This window comes from Podarcis raffonei, chromosome 3 (genome assembly GCF_027172205.1).
Source record: "Podarcis raffonei isolate rPodRaf1 chromosome 3, rPodRaf1.pri, whole genome shotgun sequence".
Lineage (NCBI taxonomy): Eukaryota > Metazoa > Chordata > Lepidosauria > Squamata > Lacertidae > Podarcis > Podarcis raffonei.
This window is the reverse complement of record NC_070604.1, coordinates 70879799-70899550: the sequence shown is the minus strand read 5'-3', so window position 1 is coordinate 70899550 and position 19752 is coordinate 70879799. Positions and strand designations below refer to the sequence as shown.

General features: G+C 42.1%; 1 protein-coding gene and 1 long non-coding RNA gene across 6 annotated transcripts in view; one reads left to right on the top strand and one right to left on the bottom strand.

Annotated features, from left to right (window-relative positions):
- Nucleotides 1–19752, bottom strand: part of LOC128410690 (palmitoyltransferase ZDHHC14) — a 135989-nt gene that overhangs the window by 40461 nt on the left and 75776 nt on the right. Inside the window, exon 1 of one of the 5 annotated variants that reach the window (XM_053382258.1) lies at nt 1220–1659. The exons of the other annotated variants lie outside the window; for them this stretch is intronic. Coding sequence (XP_053238233.1) covers nt 1220–1231 — 12 coding nt within the window. The 5' untranslated portion in view covers nt 1232–1659. Of the gene's footprint in view, nt 1–1219; nt 1660–19752 lie in introns of those variants that run through there. 5 annotated transcript variants of the gene reach the window in all.
- LOC128410691 (uncharacterized) lies at nt 1681–12302 on the top strand. The gene is made up of 3 exons (XR_008329580.1): nt 1681–1790; nt 3280–3453; nt 11700–12302. It is a non-coding gene; the product is annotated as an uncharacterized LOC128410691 (long non-coding RNA).

Here is a 19752-nt window from a genome sequence, read left to right as displayed (position 1 = left end):
AGCAAACATGGTCTCTTTCTTTAAGAATACCGGTAGATACACCACCTTTCATTTTCCCCTCATCATGTGTAGGTTGGAAATACTAGTTATAAATATACACGTGACCAAAACTAACATATGATGTAATCAAGGAAAGGAAAAAGGACGTATTAAAAACACCTGGTGGCCAATTTTTTACTGCTTGATCTTAGAACTAAAAACAGTAACAGAATGAAGTAGCTGTAGAATTTAAACATTTACAGTATGAAAACAGTACTGATTTTTTAAAATAAGTTTCCACACAGACTATGCTAACATCAACCAGCTGCTGCTCCCTTGAGATATCTTAGCACTTTTCCCCGCCCCAGAAAAGTATTTTTGAAATGTTTTCTTGCAGCCCAGAAAGCACATGTAGGCTGTAACTCAAAACACACTAGTAGGAAAGACCAATTGAACACTATGGAATTTGCTTCCCGGTAAACATGCATAGGACTTGGCTGTTAGGATACTATCGGTTGTAATGTCTGCATTACTTCAAGCAACTTTTCAGAATTACAAAACGGAACAGATACTACCAGAGGAACAATCAGTTAACACGCACTGTGTACAAAATGTGATGACACCTAGGAATGGAGTTGGGAAGCAGGTTTTTTCTTTCTTCACTGACACATATTACTGTCTTCAAACCCTGAACTTGGGGAAAAGTTAATCATGGAGGAACAAGAGTGTTTGTCTCCTAGAAGAGAGGAGCCTTTTAACACAGCGAGTCATTCATTTCACTGTTTACCACGGATTAATGAAAATATAGCCAGTGGAAAGAAAACTCTTTCCAGAGGCACTCAGAAGTTTGAAGGCTGCTCTTCCCCAGCCATTTGCTGAAACCACAGCGGAGAGTTGTGCTGGAGGCCCAAACGCACGTTTGCCCGTCTGCCTGGAATAGATTAAACTGTGCCAAGTGACTTCAACTGGGGGGGGGGGGTGCCCCTCAGTCGCCGCCCTCCGCCATGCCCCGCTCCTCAAGCCAGCACCGGACCCCGGCGCGGGCGGGCGGGCAGGCAAGCCAAGAGTCCCGCCAAAACGCCCCCCGGTTCCTCCTAACCCCCAGAGAAACGCGCCCCACTTGCGAGCCGTTCCCTCAGAAACTACACCCCCCACCCACCCGAGTTATTTGAAAACAAACAAAAAGCGGGCGGCGCTGGGGAAGGGAGGCTGCCGTGTGCAGGGCTCGCTTTCTGCTCACCTTGGTGGCCATGGCGGGGCTGCGTGTGCCACCCCCACCAGCAGGGAATGAGCTCCGGGGGGCTCCTCTGGGTCCCTCCTAGTGGGCCTCGGCGCTGGGGGAGGAGAGAAAGGAGGAGGAGGAGGAGGAGGAGGGTGGCGGCGGTGGCTGCCGCGGCTCCTGCGCCCTCAACCAGCCAACCAGCCCCCGGCCGCCGCCTCTTCCCCGGAGTTGGTCGGGCTCCCCCGGCAGATGGGAAGGCGAAGCAGCTCCCGAGCTCACGACAAAGCCGAGCCCCCTGCGCTTCCTTTCGCCTGCCTTTCTCTTTCCCTTCGCCTCTTCCTCGTTCGCTCGCCCATATCCAGGGGCGGAGTTTCACGGAGGGCGTCCCGAAACCCAGGCGAGGGAAGAGGGACGGGAAGGAGCCGCGGAGCAGCCCTTTCCGAAGGGAACCCGCCCACCGACCCACCCTTCGCCGCGCGCACGTGATGCCTCCCGAGGCCGCCGCTGCGGGCAACTTCTCCACAGAGAAGAGCCGTCAGCGCCCACTTTTTGGTCCCCGTCGTCCCCACATCCCGTCTCTGCCGACGTGGTTAGGACAAGCTCTAATACTCGTCGGCTAAACTTTTTCCGACAGTGTTAAGCCATAGCATCGAAGTGTCTGTACTGATCCCGTAGCAAGCAGTAGCAGCAGCAATAATAATAATGATTTCGAGCAGCAGCTAAGAAGCTGCGCAGTGTCCCCACCCCATGTCTCCCGTGACACCGGCAGGGTTAAGGGAAAACGCACAGCAGATCCTGAATTTGTCAATTGCATAGGAGGAGCCTAGAAGGTGGGGTGAGGGGACCTGTGGCCTATCAGATGCTGCTGGATCCCAGCTCCCATCATGCCTGACTTATTTGCTATGCTGGCTGGGGCTGATGGGAATTGTTGTGCAACATCTGGAAGGCTAAAAGATCCCCCATCATTGCTTCTAGATTACGATAAGAAACAACTGGAGATCTTTGTTTCATTGGGAGCACACATATGGGCCCCGATTTCTTCTTCAGCCTTGACTGCTGAGGAGTGCTGTAGTAATCCAGTGTAGGTGTGGGATAGGGGGGGATAGTTGTTTAAGGGTCAGCCGGCAGCCTTCACAGACTAGATTCCACCTGTATGTAACAATTCTCTGCTCCTTACAATGAACTAAACTCAATCCTAGACTGTTAGGTATTCCTAAAACCCCTGAAATAAGATGATCAACTGCTCATTGCTCCTTAATCTTAAATACAGTGACCTGAAGGGGCACTCTCTTTATTTCATTGCAGCTTTACGACATTCCCCCTGCCCCCACAAGAGTGCTTCAACTCTTCTGTTGTTGGAGGGTGAAAAAGTCATGACAACTGCAGATCCTAGCAGAATGTCGAAAGCAGGCAAAACTTTTAAAAAAGTTTGACTCTGCGAGAAACTGGTCTGACACAGGAAAAGAAACCACATTTCTCCCTCATCTCATGTAATTTCATATTTGTTCCTGTTATGTATTGGGTTTAACACATGTTATGTTACAAGGTGCGTTCTAATCAATTGTATAAAGCATTGGTAGACGAACGCACCTTGTAACATAAACATGTGTTAAATCCAATAGATAACAGTTCCTGAAAGTGAGATTTCTTCCCTGCTGAAATAAGGTACCGTAATTAGCAGATAAGCCTCAATTTCAGTCCTGCCACCTTTCTAGTCTCTTGCTACTAAAGCTGAGTTCCATAAAGATTTTATGATGGAAGGGTGGGGTGGAATCTACTTGGTGGGCAGGGACACATGCTGGAGGCACTTTTCTTTATGGTTCACAACATGAATTATTCTAGTCCAGGAGCACTGTGGCCTACTGAGATGATAACCAGCACATCATAGGATATGTGTAGTCTAAAGCAGAGAGTTCCAAAATGATTTTGAAGGCTACATTCTCCACCCAGCAAATAAATGAACGTGTCCTACTCGCTCCATTTTGTGGCAATGGCCTTGTTAAAAACTTTACTTCTTAAAAAATAAGTTGTGACAGAGATACTGTATATATCAGGATGTTCTGTGGTTCATATTTCAGGTTGAAGAGGAATGTTAAAAATGATTCACGGATTTATCAAAACTCCCAAAAATCTTAACTTCGTGCCACTGCCCATTTAATCCAGTGGAGGAATCTGATACTTGGTGCTTACAAACTCTACAGCCTCTGATGATTATAGAAGCAGAAGAGAGCAGAGTAAACACTGTCAGGTATGTTATATCTGATAGTCATCATCAGCATGGGATGAACACATAGTGCAGTGCATGATGATATCATCACATAATTACATCATTATATAATGACTTTTTAAAAATTCATCCAAAATCAGATAAGATTTTTAACACAAAGCAAAGAAAGAGCCTCAAGTGCCCCGAGCAAAGTGGTTTTAGAAAATATAAAATTAAATCAAAATTGGAAGTTCAGAATTGTTGAAAGCTGTATGGATACCAGAGAAGGTGTAGGGTCGCTACTCCCACCTTTTCTGACAGGGCTCCTGTCTTTAAGACCTATGTGAGAGGCTCCAAGTGAAGCATTTCTCATCAGCACATCTCCATGGTGGGGAAAGCTAAGAATAACTGATAATCAGTAATTTAAAGATGATGATTGTAACTTTTAATCACACAGACATAACGATCTGTTAAAATGAGTTTTGCAGTGCAAAATGTGGAGCAAAATTTGGTGTTACTAATTTTATCAAGGAACCTGAGAGTCATGCACTAACCATCTACCTCTGTCCAAGAGGGAATGTAAGCAGCAGCCATACCTGCAAAACCACTCCAGTTTAAGACAAAAATAGACAGGTACAGGTTTTTCACCATTTGTTGCTCTGAATGTTCTTTTTGTCTGATGTAATATGTAACTTACAGTGCAGTCTTGCTATACGTGTCTACTCAGAAGTAAGCCCTCAGTTAAATGGGACTTACTCCCACATGATGGTGTATGATGGCAGCCTTAAGCAATTGCATCACTACAGAAAACAGAACTTTAAAAATAGATACAATGAACTATGCAAAGCATAAACATTCAGATATAGCCATTTCATCCTTTTTAAGAAAAATAAATCATATTAATACTATGAAACTCTAAAGCATATTATAAAAGGATAAGATCCTGCTATCGTTGCAACCCTACCTTCAGGTACAGTCTTTGTTGTGAAATCAAGTTACAAATTTATTTATTTTTGTGAATAAAAATAACTGTGTATGAATTGTTACTAATAAGAACACTTCCCTTATTAGTAACAATACACTATTTTTAATCAGTGCTCTAATCACTCATGCATGTCACCCTATTTAAAACTCCCCCAGAAGGAAACATTAACGTCATGGTATTTCCTTTTAAGTACTGTATTTCATCTGAGTAAATTTAGCTTTTCAGATAGGGCAGCAGTAGTACAAAGCAGCCCCATCTTCCTCTTTCATAATTTCCCCCCATCATTAAGAAGGCATTTGTTGGCCTGATTACACTCCCTACAGCCTGCAAAGGATCTAAATACTGGTCTGCATTTTAATGAATTGCCTTTCTCGGTGCTTTTATGCAGATATAAAATGACAACAATTCTACAAAGGCATTTTTAATAAGCTGACAAACTTACACAATGAAATTTAGGTCTTAATTGTAGAGACTGGAGGCTGTTACATATTTCCAAAATAAGATGAGACAGTGTTTCATGTAATTTTGAAATATTTTATTTGCAGGACAATCTCACCTGTGCCCAACACAGGTTATTGTCAGTTTTTGTTATTGCCAGTGCTTTTTTTCTAAAAAAATGTTTAGGGGTACTCTCATTTTCCTACTCATATTGAAATAATGCCCCTCAATGAGGCCAAACTTAGATTCACAAAATGTTTAGGCGTATGCATACCCCCAGAAAAAAGCACTGGTTAGTGTTGTGTACATAAGGTTTTTTAAATAATAAAGTTAAGCAGAATCAGAATTATTACAGAAGTACCTTTTCTGAAAACAAATGTCCCTTGTATGTATGAAATAAACATATTCACATTAAATTTCCAGCAATAAAATAATTTTGTAAAACCTATTGAGTCTTTGTGGGACAATATATTCTTGATACAACATTTTATACTCAAGGATAACACAACCAATATGTTTGTATACACATTTCCAATAATGGAAGATGAAATTACGCACAATTAGAGTAACAAGTTCTGATACCCATGTGTTTTTGTTACACATCATCCTCTAAGATGGTATTCGACATAACCCCTCACATTATAGCTTCTTCTTGGTATCTCACTTGCAGTTTTTGTCCAGAAATTTTGAAAGCTTATAGTTATCTTCTGAGCTTCCAATCTGTTAAAAAATCCTTAATCTGTTACAGTGGTGCCCCGCAAGACGAATGCCTCGCAAGACGGAAAACCCGCTAGACGAAAGGGTTTTCCGTTTTGGAGGTGCTTCGCAAAACGAATTTCCTATGGGCTTGCTTCGCAAGACGAAAATGTCTTGCGAGTTCCTGCGGGGTTTTTTCCCCTCCCCCCTCCTTTTTCCCAAGCCGCTAAGCTGCTTATCATCTGATCCACTAAGCCGCTTAACAGCTGATCGCTAAGCCCCTTATCAGTTGATCCGCTAAGCCGCTTAACAGCTGATCCGCTAAGCCGTCTATCAGCTGATCCGCTAAGCCTGCTAAGCCGCTAATAGCGCTAATCCGCTAAGCCGCTAATGGGCTTGCTTCGCAAGACGAAAAAACCGCAAGACAAAGAGACTCGCGGAACGGATTCTTTTCGTCTTGCGAGGCACCACTGTATTAAAGTTTAATGCTAGCTCCTGGATAATTGAGGCCAAAGGCTAAATAGCTGGGAATAGAATTTTTACTTACAGATTCAATGGTTCAAAAATAGGAAAGTATAACCATATTAATGCAGATTGCTCTCAGATAACAATAATAAAGGATAAAACATACTTTTACTCCAAATTATACCATACCAAGGATGAGAATCAACAAACTGAATCTAAATCCAGATGTGACTGAGGCACTGTTTGTTGTTTAGTTCCGTAGACTTGATGGATGGGTAGTAGACTGATCTTGATAGGGGTACACTCCCTCTAACGGAGCAGGTATATAGCTTGTGGTTACTTTTGGATCCATTGCTGTTGCTTGAGGCTCAGATGGCCTTGGTGGTGCAGAATGCCTTCCATCAGCTTTGACTGATGGCCAGCTGCATCCCTATCTGGATGGGAATTGCCTAACTTCTGTTGTCTATGTTCTGGTAATCTCTAGGTTAGGTTACTGCAATGTATTATACATGGGCTGTCTCTAAAGACGTTATGGAAAACATCTGGTGCAAAATGTAGTGGGCCACTGTTGCTCACTTGGGCAATACAGTTTGAGCATATAACAACAGTCCTGGCCTAACTGCACTGGCTGTCAATCAGTTTCCAAGCCCAACTCAAAGTGCTGGTTTTGATCCATAAAGCCTTAAACGGCTCAGGACCACAATACCTCAAGGGCTGCCTCTCCCCATATAAACTGACGTGGACCCTGCGATTGTAATTTGATGCCCTTATTCATGTGCTCCTTCCATGAGAGGTCCAGTGGGTGACAACACCAGAACGGACCTTTTCTGCAATGCCTCCCCATTTGTGGAATGCTCTTCCCAGGGAGGCTTGCTGGACGCCTTTGTTAGATATCTTTAGGCACCAGGCAAAAGCATTCCGCTTCTCCCGGGCCTTGGGGTAATTAAACAATCTATGGTCTTTTAAACTGGGGGTGTTTTGTTTTGTTTGTTATTATGTTGTGTATTTTTGTGTTTTTATATTGTGATCCTTGGATGAAGGGCACATAGAAATTTAACAAACAAACAAACAAACAAACAATGCCCTGACATTCTCTTTATGAAACAGTTTTATTAATCAACCACTCTGAGCAGCCTTAGAGCAAATTTTTTAAGATTGGATATTGCTAAACCTGGTTCAACTAGCTTCTAGGTTTTTGTTGCTGTCAAGCTTTAGCTCTTCTTTCATTCCCAAATAAAAGCTCCAGGTTTGGGGGCAGCCCTTAGCAAATGATTGCTTGTGGGCTCACCTTATCTGCCAGACAGAAGGAGACAGTTATGTCAGTGGTCACTGTGCATTATGGTGTTGTGAACAATGATGGACTTGCTCAACAGCAAAGCTGACAGGATGATATTGTGCCACTCCTATTCTTTCAACCTAAACTACCTCAAAGGAAATTGTGAGGGGGGAGATGACATAACCTGATGTTTGCCACTTTGAACTATTCAAAGAAAAGGTAGAACCCAACAGCATTGCTTTTTCATACTAATTTTGTTTCCAAGAACACTAGTCACCACTAAATTGTCTAAATGATTATTTGTAGTGATGTAGCAAATAAGTTCTCATTGACAATGTTTTCTTATGGAGAAAAATGGCTGTAACAATCCCTCCAAAGAATGATTTGAAGCCTCTTATATTATAAATGTAGAATATGCTCTTGAGTTTCAAGTAGTAATTGTATCAAATGTAATACCCAAGAGCTTTAATCCTGGGCACAGTTAGACTGTTAAAACCCTTTTGTAGTTGGAGGGATAAAAGTAGCTGAACTGTGCATGGGATTGCAGCCAAAAAGAGCTGCCAAAACAGATCGTTCTCTCCACAACTTGCAACACACAGTTTACTGGATAACATTCAGCTGCTTGAGTGCACCTAAGAAAGTTGACACCATCATACCATCCACTTTACAACTTGTCAGATTTAAATGGCACATGTACAATCTGTCTAGTCTTCCACCTTAAAATGCACTTGCAAATTTTACTCCCAACTCATCCCAGCTGTTATTGATGGTCTTATTCTGCAAACCTTACAATCATTCTGCCATTCTTACAATATAGCTTCTCAGACCCACAAATGTGGAAAATGGGGGTGAAGGAGTAGGCTCAAATCTGCCAGCCATACTCATTGACCTAGAATAGTTGCATTCAAATGTTTTTTTGATGGGCTGAAATTATTGAATGTGCCCTTCAAATAAATTTAATATTGCTGATGGTTTTAATATTTCTTGTAACTGCTTAAAGGATTTTTTACAGTCAAGTGGTATATAAATTTTGTTCAATAAATAAAATAACAAAACCATTCTCAAAGGTACTGTCTTACATATTCCAGGGCTGATCAAGAACATTCAGTAGAAGTATTGTTACTGGATATTGATTGAAACTAAATTTTGGTCTTTACATGAAATGTAAATTGGTAGTGGGAAAGAAAAGTGTGTTTGCTTTAATGCTGATCAATTATTGCTCAGTAGGCAGCAAAACAAAGTGGGTGTCCTTACTTGCTGCAATAGAATGTTAGGCTTGAAGGTTCAATGTCAAACAGCTCAATCTTATACATAGTTATTCAGAAATAAGTCCTACTGTGCTCAGTGAAGCTTATTCTAGTATATACATGCATAGGCTTGCTGCCAAAACCTATATAAAGCTAGGCAATAACTTTTCACAATGATAACACTTCTCAATATACTTTTAGAACATTATTTTGTGGATAATCAATTCTAAGATGTTACATTTTGATTAGGACATCATATTTTATAGGGCCAGGCCTAGGTATTAATGACTTAAAAGAATGTTGTTGGGACGATAAAATTACCGGTAATATGCATTGTAAATCTCTCTGAACACCTTGATTGTTTTCAGGACTGGCTCAAGACATTTTGCTGCCTGAGGCAAAGGGCATCATGATACCCCACCCTATTCCATTCACAGAAGTGAAGAGAGAGACAGTTGATTGACATACATAACTCCAAGAGGTGCTGGAACTCACCATGAACGCCTCCCTTGTTCTCATATAATCGCAATGGTGCTTACCTGAGAGGTGCTGGAACTGAGTTCCAGTGAGTTCCGCCTGAAAAAGCCCTGCATAGCTCCATACATATAGAAGGATGTGTACACAAACACATGCACACACACACACACACACACACACACACAAACTCCTTGTTTGAAAAGCATTTCAGATATAGTATAGCATATATACTTGTATGTTGTATCATTTTAATGTTGTTAGCCGCTCTGAGCCCGGCTTCGGCTGGGGAGGGCGGGATATAAATAAAATTTTATTATTATTTATTATTATATAGTTACCACAAATATGTTCGTTTCCCAGGTTTGAAAGCATAATCTAAGATAACAAACAGAATAATGATTATGGCAAAAAAATCTGGACAATGTACTTTCATACACACAGTGTGCACTAATTGCCAAGAAACACAACTTTTATTAATGTAATTGTGGTTTATTATTTATGCCAAAATACACAATATCACTTGCAGAGTACTCTTCCAAATGTTGAGATGTCTGTGGACAAGTAGCTTGATGCAAGATTGTTAGACTATAGGTAAAGGTAAAGGGACCCCTGACCGTTAGGTCCAGTCACAAATGACTCTGGGGTTGCGGTGCTCATCTCGCTTTACTGGCCGAGGGAGCCAACATACAGCTTCCGGGTCATGTGGCCAGCATGACTAAGCCGCTTCTGGCAAACCAGAGCAGCGCATGAAAACGCCGTTTACCTTCCCTCTGGAGCAGTACCTATTTATCTACTTGCACTTGATGTGCTTTCGAACTGCTAGGTGGGCAGGAGCTGGGACCGAACGGGAGCTCACCCCGTCGTGGGGATTCGAACCGCCGACATTCTGATTGGCAAGCCCAAGGCTCACTGGTACAACCCATTTAATACACAATTTCAGATACAGTACTTTTTAAAATAATGATGCTAGTTATTTTATAAATTTTGGAATTTTTACATTGCAACACGGCCTCCGTTTTGTATGAAGGTCATGGAAAGGACAAAAATTCAGGAAGATACTTTTTCAGGCACCGGAAAGGAAATTCACTTGTCATAGTCCCCAACAAGATGGATAGTATCCTGCATTTGTTTATTCCTTTATCCTAGCAAATAAGTTTTTTCCCCCTTTTCCCATTTCCACAGGCTTGGCTAAAAATCTTGGAATCTTCCTCAAATTCTTACCTTTCTGTGCTGTTAAGATTGTAGCAGACACACATTAATTTTCCTTCTGTGCAGAACCTTAGTATATCCAATAGGCACTTTATGAATATTTAATTCTGATGTGCTTAAAACTGCAATCAAATTTCACTTTTTTCATGATATTTTTAGACCACTTTTCAGCATATGCTTTTAAAGCAGTTTAAAACATAAAACAAAACAAAAATACCATAATCATTAAAAAGCATTACTCTGGAGCAGCCGCACTGAATGTAATAATGGCACTACTCCAAAACTAAATGATTTGAGAATTGTAGCTTTATTGCCTAAGGGGTAACAGGAAAAAACTGATCAGTCTTCTTTTTTGATTAAGAGAACAGTACTCCAAGAATATCTGTCTTGCAAGTCACAAATAAGCAGGTGGCTAAGTAACTGAAACTTCTTATGGTACAAATTTTTCTATGTGGCTTTAACTGCAGAGGATAATAGAAAACTGAGTAGGTTAAATTAATTTCAGATAACACATTTCTCAGAAATGTTGAAGAAGAAAATTTCAGTGTTCTTAAGCAAAACTATTTTACATCCTGAAACTATATTAATTTTGAATAACATAAAAACATTTTAAATTTGAAAAGCTACATTAAGGATTATTGGTCCCAGAATGTTGGTGGGAATTGACATTTGATGTTTGTTTGGAGATAATAGATCACCAAAGTCAACAATTTCTAACAGAAAATGTTATCGTGCACTAAACTTTAGCCTGGATTAAACAGAAAGCAAAATTAGTAACGATTGTGGAGTTGCAGAGCTTCCTCACTGAAATCAAAGGGACTTTGACATGCTTAACTTGGTCGAGATCATGCTAACTTCTTGGAGTAAATATGTGTGTGGCTGGCATTTAGCAACTATTGTTTGCACTACATCTGCAGACAGTGTTGTCTGGCAAAACTCAGGTCATGACTCTAAGACCACTTTGTGTAAGCCTTCAACTAGTTAGGATTTTTGTTTTTGTTTTTAAGGGACTCAGGCTCTGAACTGTTTAGAACAGGGGTAGGCAACCTAAGGCCCAGGGGCTGGATCTGGCCCAGTCGCCTTCTAAATCCGGCCTGTGGGTGGTTAGGGAATTAGCGTGTTTTTACATGAGTAGAATGTGTCCTTTTATTTAAAATGCATCTCTGGGTTATTTGTGGGGCCTGCCTGGTGTTTTTACATGAGTGGAATGTGTGCTTTTATTTAAAATGCTTCTCTGGGTTATTTGTGGGGCATAGGAATTCGTTCATTCCCCCCCCCCCAAAAAAAAAAAGTAGTCCGGCCCACCACATGGTCTGAGGGACAGCCCACGGCTGAAAAAGGTTGCTGACCCCTGGTTTAGAAGCTACAGAGCAATATGCCACTTAATCTGGATGTCTGATAATGTTTACTAGGGAAGCACCATAGCCCAGTGGTAAAAGCATCCGTCTTCCAGGCAGAAAGTCTCAGACGGCTCTCTAGGTATCACCATCTCTAAGTAGGACTGGAAATATCACCTGTCTGAAATCCTGGAGGAGAGAACCATGTATGCCCTCGTGAGTTCTTTGGAGGAAATGTAATAATTAAACATATGGTTACAAATGAGTCTGTTTCTCCCCAATGCATGTACTCAGGTATGTTAGAATATGCACATATTGTTCCTGAAGGACACTGTGTCACTGGTGTACCTTAAGCACAATTGTTGAAAACAGCATGGGGCTACTGTCAGTCAGAAGCACTATTGTTGCTTCATGCGTCCCACTGACGCATTCAGAAGAGATTCTGGCTTTGAGCCCTGCTGGCATTGTGATTGTCTACAACATCAGCAGTTTGGAGCAACGTGGAGTAGTGTTGTCAAGTAATACATTGCTCTAGTTCATGGTGGACAACCTGCAACCTGGGAGATGCATGCAGCTCCCAATCTCATTTTATGTAGCCCAACACCTCCTGAAGCCACCGGTTCTTCCCTCCCATCAGACTTCTTCCCTTATTATTTCTTTTAAAGTGCCCCCCTTACTTGTGTGGTTGCAGAACAATTGAAAGGGGTAGGATTAAATCTGATAAAAAATAACTTTATTTTCAAAAACTTCGTTCTTAGCTGTATGTCTTTGAGAAAGAAGTCAGCCGACTGAGCACAAATTGTCAGGCGTCTACCATATATGTATGTGAGTGTCCTTATATATGTGTGTACTGGTTCATATAGGTGTTGAAAAGTCCTCTGTATACTTATTTGGGAGTTACCCCATCAAACCTCATACGACTTACTTCTGAGTACTGTAACGGAAAAGTTTGTTTTCTTTTTATTCTTTTCCTGCCAGCAAATGGTTAATGAACGGCAGCTTCTGATTGGCTGAGGTTCCAGGAGTGGGGAGTTGAAAAGGAGAGGATTTGAAGAGACAGTTGGGTTAGTTGAGGGAGTAGGTTGGGAGGATAGGTAGGAAGATAGGGAGTGAGAGAGTTGGTTCTGGGTAGAAACATCCACTCTGAGGAAAATAGCACAAGCTAGAGAAAGGAGTCCCTGAGCTTAGTGTGAAGGACAGTGTGTGGTGTCCTGTTAGAGTAATTAGGCCAGGAATTAACTGGGAGGCTGAGGCTGAGACAGGAGAAGTAGAAGCTGTAAAGAGACAGTCTCCTTAGGTCTCATTCCAGCCAGGAGGGGAGAGATTCTTCTAGAAAGAGAAGACTTCCAAACCAGTGAAACTTTGAGTCTGTTACTTTGAGTACCTCAGGAGTAGGGTTGTCTATGCGGTCAATGCCCGACCTGAAGAATTTGGAGCAAATGATTCAGCAGAGGAAACACAGCCCAGAATAACTAAGGAGATAGTACAAGAATACTTGGCTAGTCTAGACGTATTCAAGTCTCCAGGGCCAGATGAACTGCATCCAAGAGTATTAAAAGAACTGGCAGATGTGATCTCAGAAGCACTGGCAGTCATCTTTGAGAATTCCTGGAGAACAGGCGAAGTCCCGGCAGACTGGAGGAGGGCAAATGTTGTCCCTATTTTCAAAAAGGGGAAAGAGGACCCAAAAATTACCGCCCAGTCAGTCTGACATCAATACCAGGGAAGATTCTGGAGCAGATCATTAAGCAAACAGTCTGTGAGCACCTAGAAAGGAATGCTGTGATCACCAATAGTCAGCATGGATTTCTGAAAAATAAGTCGTCAGACTAACCTGATCTCGTTTTTTGACAGAATTACAAGCCTGGTAGATGAAGGGAATGCAGTGGATGTAGCCTACCTTGATTTCAGCAAGGCATTTGACAAGGTGCCCCATGATATTCTTGTAAAGAAGCTGGTAAAATGCGGTCTTGACTATGCTACCACTCAGTGGATTTGTAACTGGCTGACTGACCGAACCCAAAGGGTGCTCATCAATGGTTCCTCTTCATCCTGGAGAAGAGTGACTAGTGGGGTGCCACAGCGTTCTGTCTTGGGCCCGGTCTTATTCAACATTATTATTCCATCAACGTCTTGGATGATGGACTCAAGGGCATCCTGATCAAATTTGCAGATGACACCAAACTGGGAGGGGTGGCTAACACCCCAGAGGACAGGATCACACTTCAAAACGACCTTGACAGATTAGAGAACTGGGCCAAAACAAACAAGATGAATTTTAACAGGGAGAAATGTAAAGTATTGCACTTGGGCAAAAAAAATGAGAGGCACAAATACAAGATGGGTGACACCTGGCTTGAGAGCAGTACATGTGAAAAGGATCTAGGAGTCTTGGTTGACCACAAACTTGACATGAGCCAACAGTGTGACGCGGCAGCTAAAAAAGCCAATGTAATTCTGGGCTGCATCAATAGGAGTATAGCATCTAGATCAAGGGAAGTAATAGTGCCACTGTATTCTGCTCTGGTCAGACCTCACCTGGAGTAATGTGTCCAGTTCTGGGCACCACAGTTCAGGAAGGACACTGACAAACTGGAACGTGTCCAGAGGAGGGCAACCAAAATGGTCAAAGGCCTGGAAATGATGCCTTATGAGGAACGGCTAAGAGAGCTGGCCATGTTTAGCCTGGAGAAGAGGAGGTTAAGGGGTGATATGATAGCCATGTTCAAATATATAAAAGGATGTCACATAGAGGAGGGAGAAAAGTTGTTTTCTGCTGCTCCAGAGAAACGGACACGGAGCAATGGATCCAAACTACAAGAAAGAAGATTCCACCTAAATATTAGGAAGAACTTCCTGACAGTAAGAGCTGTTTGACAGTGGAATTTGCTGCCACGGAGTGTGGTGGAGTCTCCTTCTTTGGAGGTCTTTAAGCAGAGGCTTGACAACCATATGTCAGGAGTGCTCTGATGGTGTTTCCTGCTTGGCAGGGGGTTGGACTCGATGGCCCTTGTGGTCTCTTCCAACTCTATGATTCTATGATTCTATGTGTAACTGACAGAAAATACCACCTTGTTTAAGAACCAAAGTATTAAGTTAAGAACCAAAGTATTAAGCGGTAACAGCTATGCAACAACTGAGAAAGCACTGAAGTGAAATAACATTATAATCTGAAGTATCCTTTATTTTACCCACTCGTGTCATAAACTTCCGTTGTTAAATAAAATATTTATTGTTTATTTGAACAAATGCTGCCTGAGACTCCAAATTATTAAATTTTACCTCACATAAGTCCCCCACAAGATAATCTGAGGTAGTTTGTGGGAATTCACGGAACTGGTGTTCTGTGAGGTAGGTGCACTATTTTTTAGTGAGGGCCGGCCCAACAGCGCTGGGGAGAAAAGGGCCATTGAGCCATCCCATATTAAACCTACAAAGACGATTGAATTCTAATCTGTGGTAGCCACAGTGAAAACTAAAGTGGGTGGTATTTATTCTGGATTAGTTAATTCAGAACACTTCTGTCCCTGGGCCTGCTCATCATCAGCTCTGGCTCCATTCACCAGCATATGACCCTGACATATTTCCCTCAGGAGAAAGCAGACTCTGACATTAAAATGTCACCCATTCGTGTTAAAGTGTAAAGAAGAAACATTTTCCCTGCTACAATTTCTCCTACTTAAAACCAAAGTAGCAATGCACTTACCTGGAAATATAGCCTTCCAGAGAGTACATTTCTCTGTTAAAAAAAAAACAAAACCAGAAGCAAATGCCAAGCTTAACTGGGGCTAATATTTACCATCTTTTTGCAAAATACATGAACTCTAGTGTCCTTTGCACTGGCACCAATTCAGGACTCTAATTTGCTTACTGGGAATTGATTTGTTTCATAAGTAGTTCATGCACTCATTTTTAGATTTTTTTAAATATGAAGGAGGTATATCAAATATTAAAATAAAAACTATATTAATAAGTGTGGGGGTGTGGGGTGTTAAATAAGATAAGCAGAAAAACAACCATCTTTCATTTTCTTCCCCAAGGGAGTATTGCAGTGGCTTGCATTAATATTTAACATTGAGGTTTATTGTAGTGTACAAATATGCAGCAGCCATTATACTACCTTGTGACTACACCACAAGTTTATTTAACCATGGTTTGTTGAAGAAGCCAGGATCCCTCTCACAGATTATCACACTAAGCACAGTTTGTCTCAACCCCTGACACTTTCATGAGACTATTAGTCCCCCATAAAATCAATAAATCTTTTTAAAGCAGAGGTTGGATGGCCATCCTGTCATGGATGTTTTAGCTGAGATTCCTGCATTGCAGGGGGTTTGATTAGATGAGCTTCAGGATCCCTTCCAACTCTGCAATTATATGATTCTATAAGTCTACAATTATTGTAATTTTCTTAGACATGTTCCTCCTGTCCCTGTTTTGTTATTTATTATTATATATTGATATGAATATATATCCTGTTCTTCCTCTCAAAGGAACCAAGGGAGGCAAACAGAACCACAGAACCTTTATCCGTTTATCTGTAGGATCAGGGTGCCAGAAAGGAATAATTTGGCATAATCTTGCTTTTGCAGGACCCAGACCTCAATGGGGGGGGGGAATGACTGTGAGTTGGATTGGGGGGGGGCTTGTCTTGCTCATGCATATTCAAATCTAAGTGAAATTATTGGGCTCTACTTCTAAGTAAATGTGGGGATGTAAAACTGAAATTGTGCGCAACTGGGCAGGGTTGCACCCACAGCTTCTGCAGAGTGCTCCCTCCCCCCAGTGTTCTTGAACCTTCACCAGCTCCTGTGCCTTGTGATCTATTTTGTGCCAGCTCACTCTTCTGCAATTATGCCCACATGGGGGTACAATTCAAGGACATTTCTGCTAATAACTGCAGCTGCAGTTTTTTATATCATTTGAGTTTCAACCCTGAAGGTCAGACAGGCTCCAAAAGTGACAGGATTTGTCTAACTTCCTCCTACTTGCCAAGCTCTCTCTCTCTCTTCTTGCTTAATACTGCTGCCAAAATAATAAAACATATCTAGACTTTGATCTGGAACCCATGTCATTATAGGACATTCCAGCTATCACACAAATCCTTTGATTTTTGTTTCCGCAATACTTTTTCTGCCCCTGGGCTTAGTTTTCATGCCTAGCAACCAAAGTTATACATGATAAGGTCCTAAGTATTTCCATGACTATATCTGCTGGAAGGCTCCATCCTTCTTAAAGCAGCAATGACCCGACTTCTTCGTTTTAACTAGAGGGCACATGGGTGCTCACAGCAAACCATTACCGTTCAACTTTCATTTCAGACTAATGGTCCAGCACTGTTTTGACAGAAGCATGGAACTTCACAACAGTTATGTAAGGTCAGACTAAAGGTGACTTTCCACGATACTGGTCAGATTACCCCTGTCTCCAAAACGTCCGTTAGTGTTTGGTTGCAGTTCCTGGGAAAAGCTAAATCTAGCTTCCAGTAGTTTGGCCAGAATGCCTGAAATATGTATGCATGAACTACCATTACTATGGTGAATAAACTCCATTTAACAAGTATAAATCACAAAATCATAGAGTTGGAAGGGACCAGGAGAGTCATCTAGTCCAACCCCCTGCAATCCAGGACTCTTTTTGCCCAGCGTGTGGCTCCAACCAATAACCCTGATTAAGAGTCTTGTGCGCTACCCACTGAGCTATCAACTTGGGTAATATGTACAATATGTACAAATTATAATATGTACAAATTATTTAAATAACAATTCATTTAAATTTATTTAAATTATACTACCTATCATATTACCAGGGACGCGGGTGGCACTGTGGGTAAAACCTCAGTGCCTAGGACTTGCCGATCGCATGGTCGGCGGTTCGAATCCCCGCGGCGGGGTGAGCTCCCGTCTTTCGGTCCCAGCTCCTGCCCACCTAGCAGTTCGAAAGCACCCCTAAGTGCAAGTAGATAAATAGGTATCGCTTTATAGCGGGAAGGTAAACGGCGTTTCCGTGTGCTGCGCTGGTGCTGGCTCGCCAGAGCAGCTTCGTCACGCTGGCCATGTGACCCGGAAGTGTCTCCAGACAGCGCTGGCCCCCGGCCTCTTAAGCGAGATGGGCGCACAACCGCAGAGTCGGACACGACTGGCCCGTACAGGCAGGGGTACCTTTACCTTTACTTTACCTATCATATTAAAACATAGAAAACAGCAACAGCATATGTAATAGCATTTATGTATCACAGCCAACCACAATAGGAAACCTGCTGAAATATGTAAGTTAAACCACCCTTCTAAAGGCAAGCAGCTAGCAGATTTGAAGGAAACCAGCCTTTAAAAAGGCCTCTGGGCAGGACTTGAAGAATGGAGAGCAATTTACTAGGAATTTCAGCTTGGCATGCTAAAGCCATGGGGGGGGGGAGGGACAGCCAAAGACTATATTTGGTGTGATTAAGAAAGGGAGGGGAAATGAAAAGATAAACTTGGGATTTATAAGTCAGTTATTTTCTCAACTTGAGATTTATAAGTCAGTTATTTTCTTATTATAGTTTTGCAGGTAGACCCTCCTGAACTGGAATCAATCATTTGAACTTAAAAACTACGTACATTCATTTTTCTTTTATTGCAGGTAATGCTGCTACAAAAACAGCTGCCCCTCCCAGGGGGCAAAATGTCATACTGTCTTATGTTTACTTCTCATAACTCGTTCCTACCCATGCCTTAAAATGACAAATGTGCTGAACTGACACTCAATCATTGATTTGAGCATAACAGCCCCACTCAGCCAAGAACAAGGACACTTGCATTTTACCCTGAGATAGTCGCTGGAAACAAAAGATTCACCAGAGTAGTATTGTTTGGTATCTGTCCGTCTCAAGAGACAATTGAGTGTGCCTCTGGGGATGAAGTCAAGCTGTTGTGTTAGCACCAAAATGACCTCTCGGGGTGCAAGCCTGGGCAGTGTGTATGGAGATCCTGGGCTGCCCAGATGACAAGACCCTCTGTTTGCTTCGCTGATGTGGTCAAAAGGAAAGCAGAGCAATATGTTTGGCACCAGCTTGGCTGCAGGAGTTGCTGGAAGGAGGCGTACAAGGCACCATCCAGCCATCTTAGGGACTCCGTGTAGTGTTTCTTCTCCTGAAGATATCCTGCAAGGCTTTAGGAGTGGAGTTTTCCTTCTCCTAGATTGGCTGCTTTCCCAAGCTGATGAGCCCCATCTGCCCCTCACTTCCTTTTACAACATGGGCAGAAATGCCTTATTGACTGCTTGACCCACTATTAGTATCATCTGCTCAATATGTTGTCTTTGCATGGAGAAGTCCCTAACTCACCAAGGGTTTGAGACCCATTGGGTACCCTCACCTGGTTTAGCCAGCCAGTCAAAACCACTTCCCAGGGTGTGGCTGCTGTCGCATGCTGACAGCTTCTAGGAGCTACAGGTGACAGCTGAGTGCAGAGTAGGGTCAAAGGTGGACAAATTACATGGGAAGGAGCACAATGTGTCCCCCACCAGAGGTACTACCCCTCCCCTAACACCCCATACACCCCAAAGCAGGATAGGTGACAAAGCTCAAACTTTCCTTCTGTCATTGTTTTTGCCAAGTTGTTTTGTTTGTAGTTGTTTTCCTCGTTCAGTGCTGGCTACCAAATTAACTAAACACAGCAGCTGTGAAGCAAACAGAATTATAGCTGACACACTAATAATGATACTCAGCAAGTTGTGCCCTGTTCTGGTGTTTTAAAAAACCCTATGTATACTCATCCTACTGTTAAATGTACTCTGAATTATACAATGTATAGCCCAACTTAATTCTCTCCAGGACCTATGCTACTGAATCATTTATTTGGCTGAATCATCTGTGTAAACCACTTACAAAACAGTTAGCTGTTCACAATAAGTTTTCAGCATATTTTAAAATCATCCTAAGAACTGTCTCTGAAGCGCAGAGATGTACAATTTTTCAGACATGCATTTTATATAATTAGACTTCCACACATAATATATATTATTTACAATGCAATCCCATTCTTAAATTATGCTAGCTAGGTGAGAATAGGATTCAATCACGCATGTCAACATAATTTCAATTTATGACAGATGCTACTAGGCTTTCATTACCTTAAATGAGCATTGTGCTCTGCCATTGTAACTAAAGCTGTGTAAAGCAGGTCAGGGGAACAGCCGGCTTAGGCAATGCAAAGAATGGAAACGACAACATGCC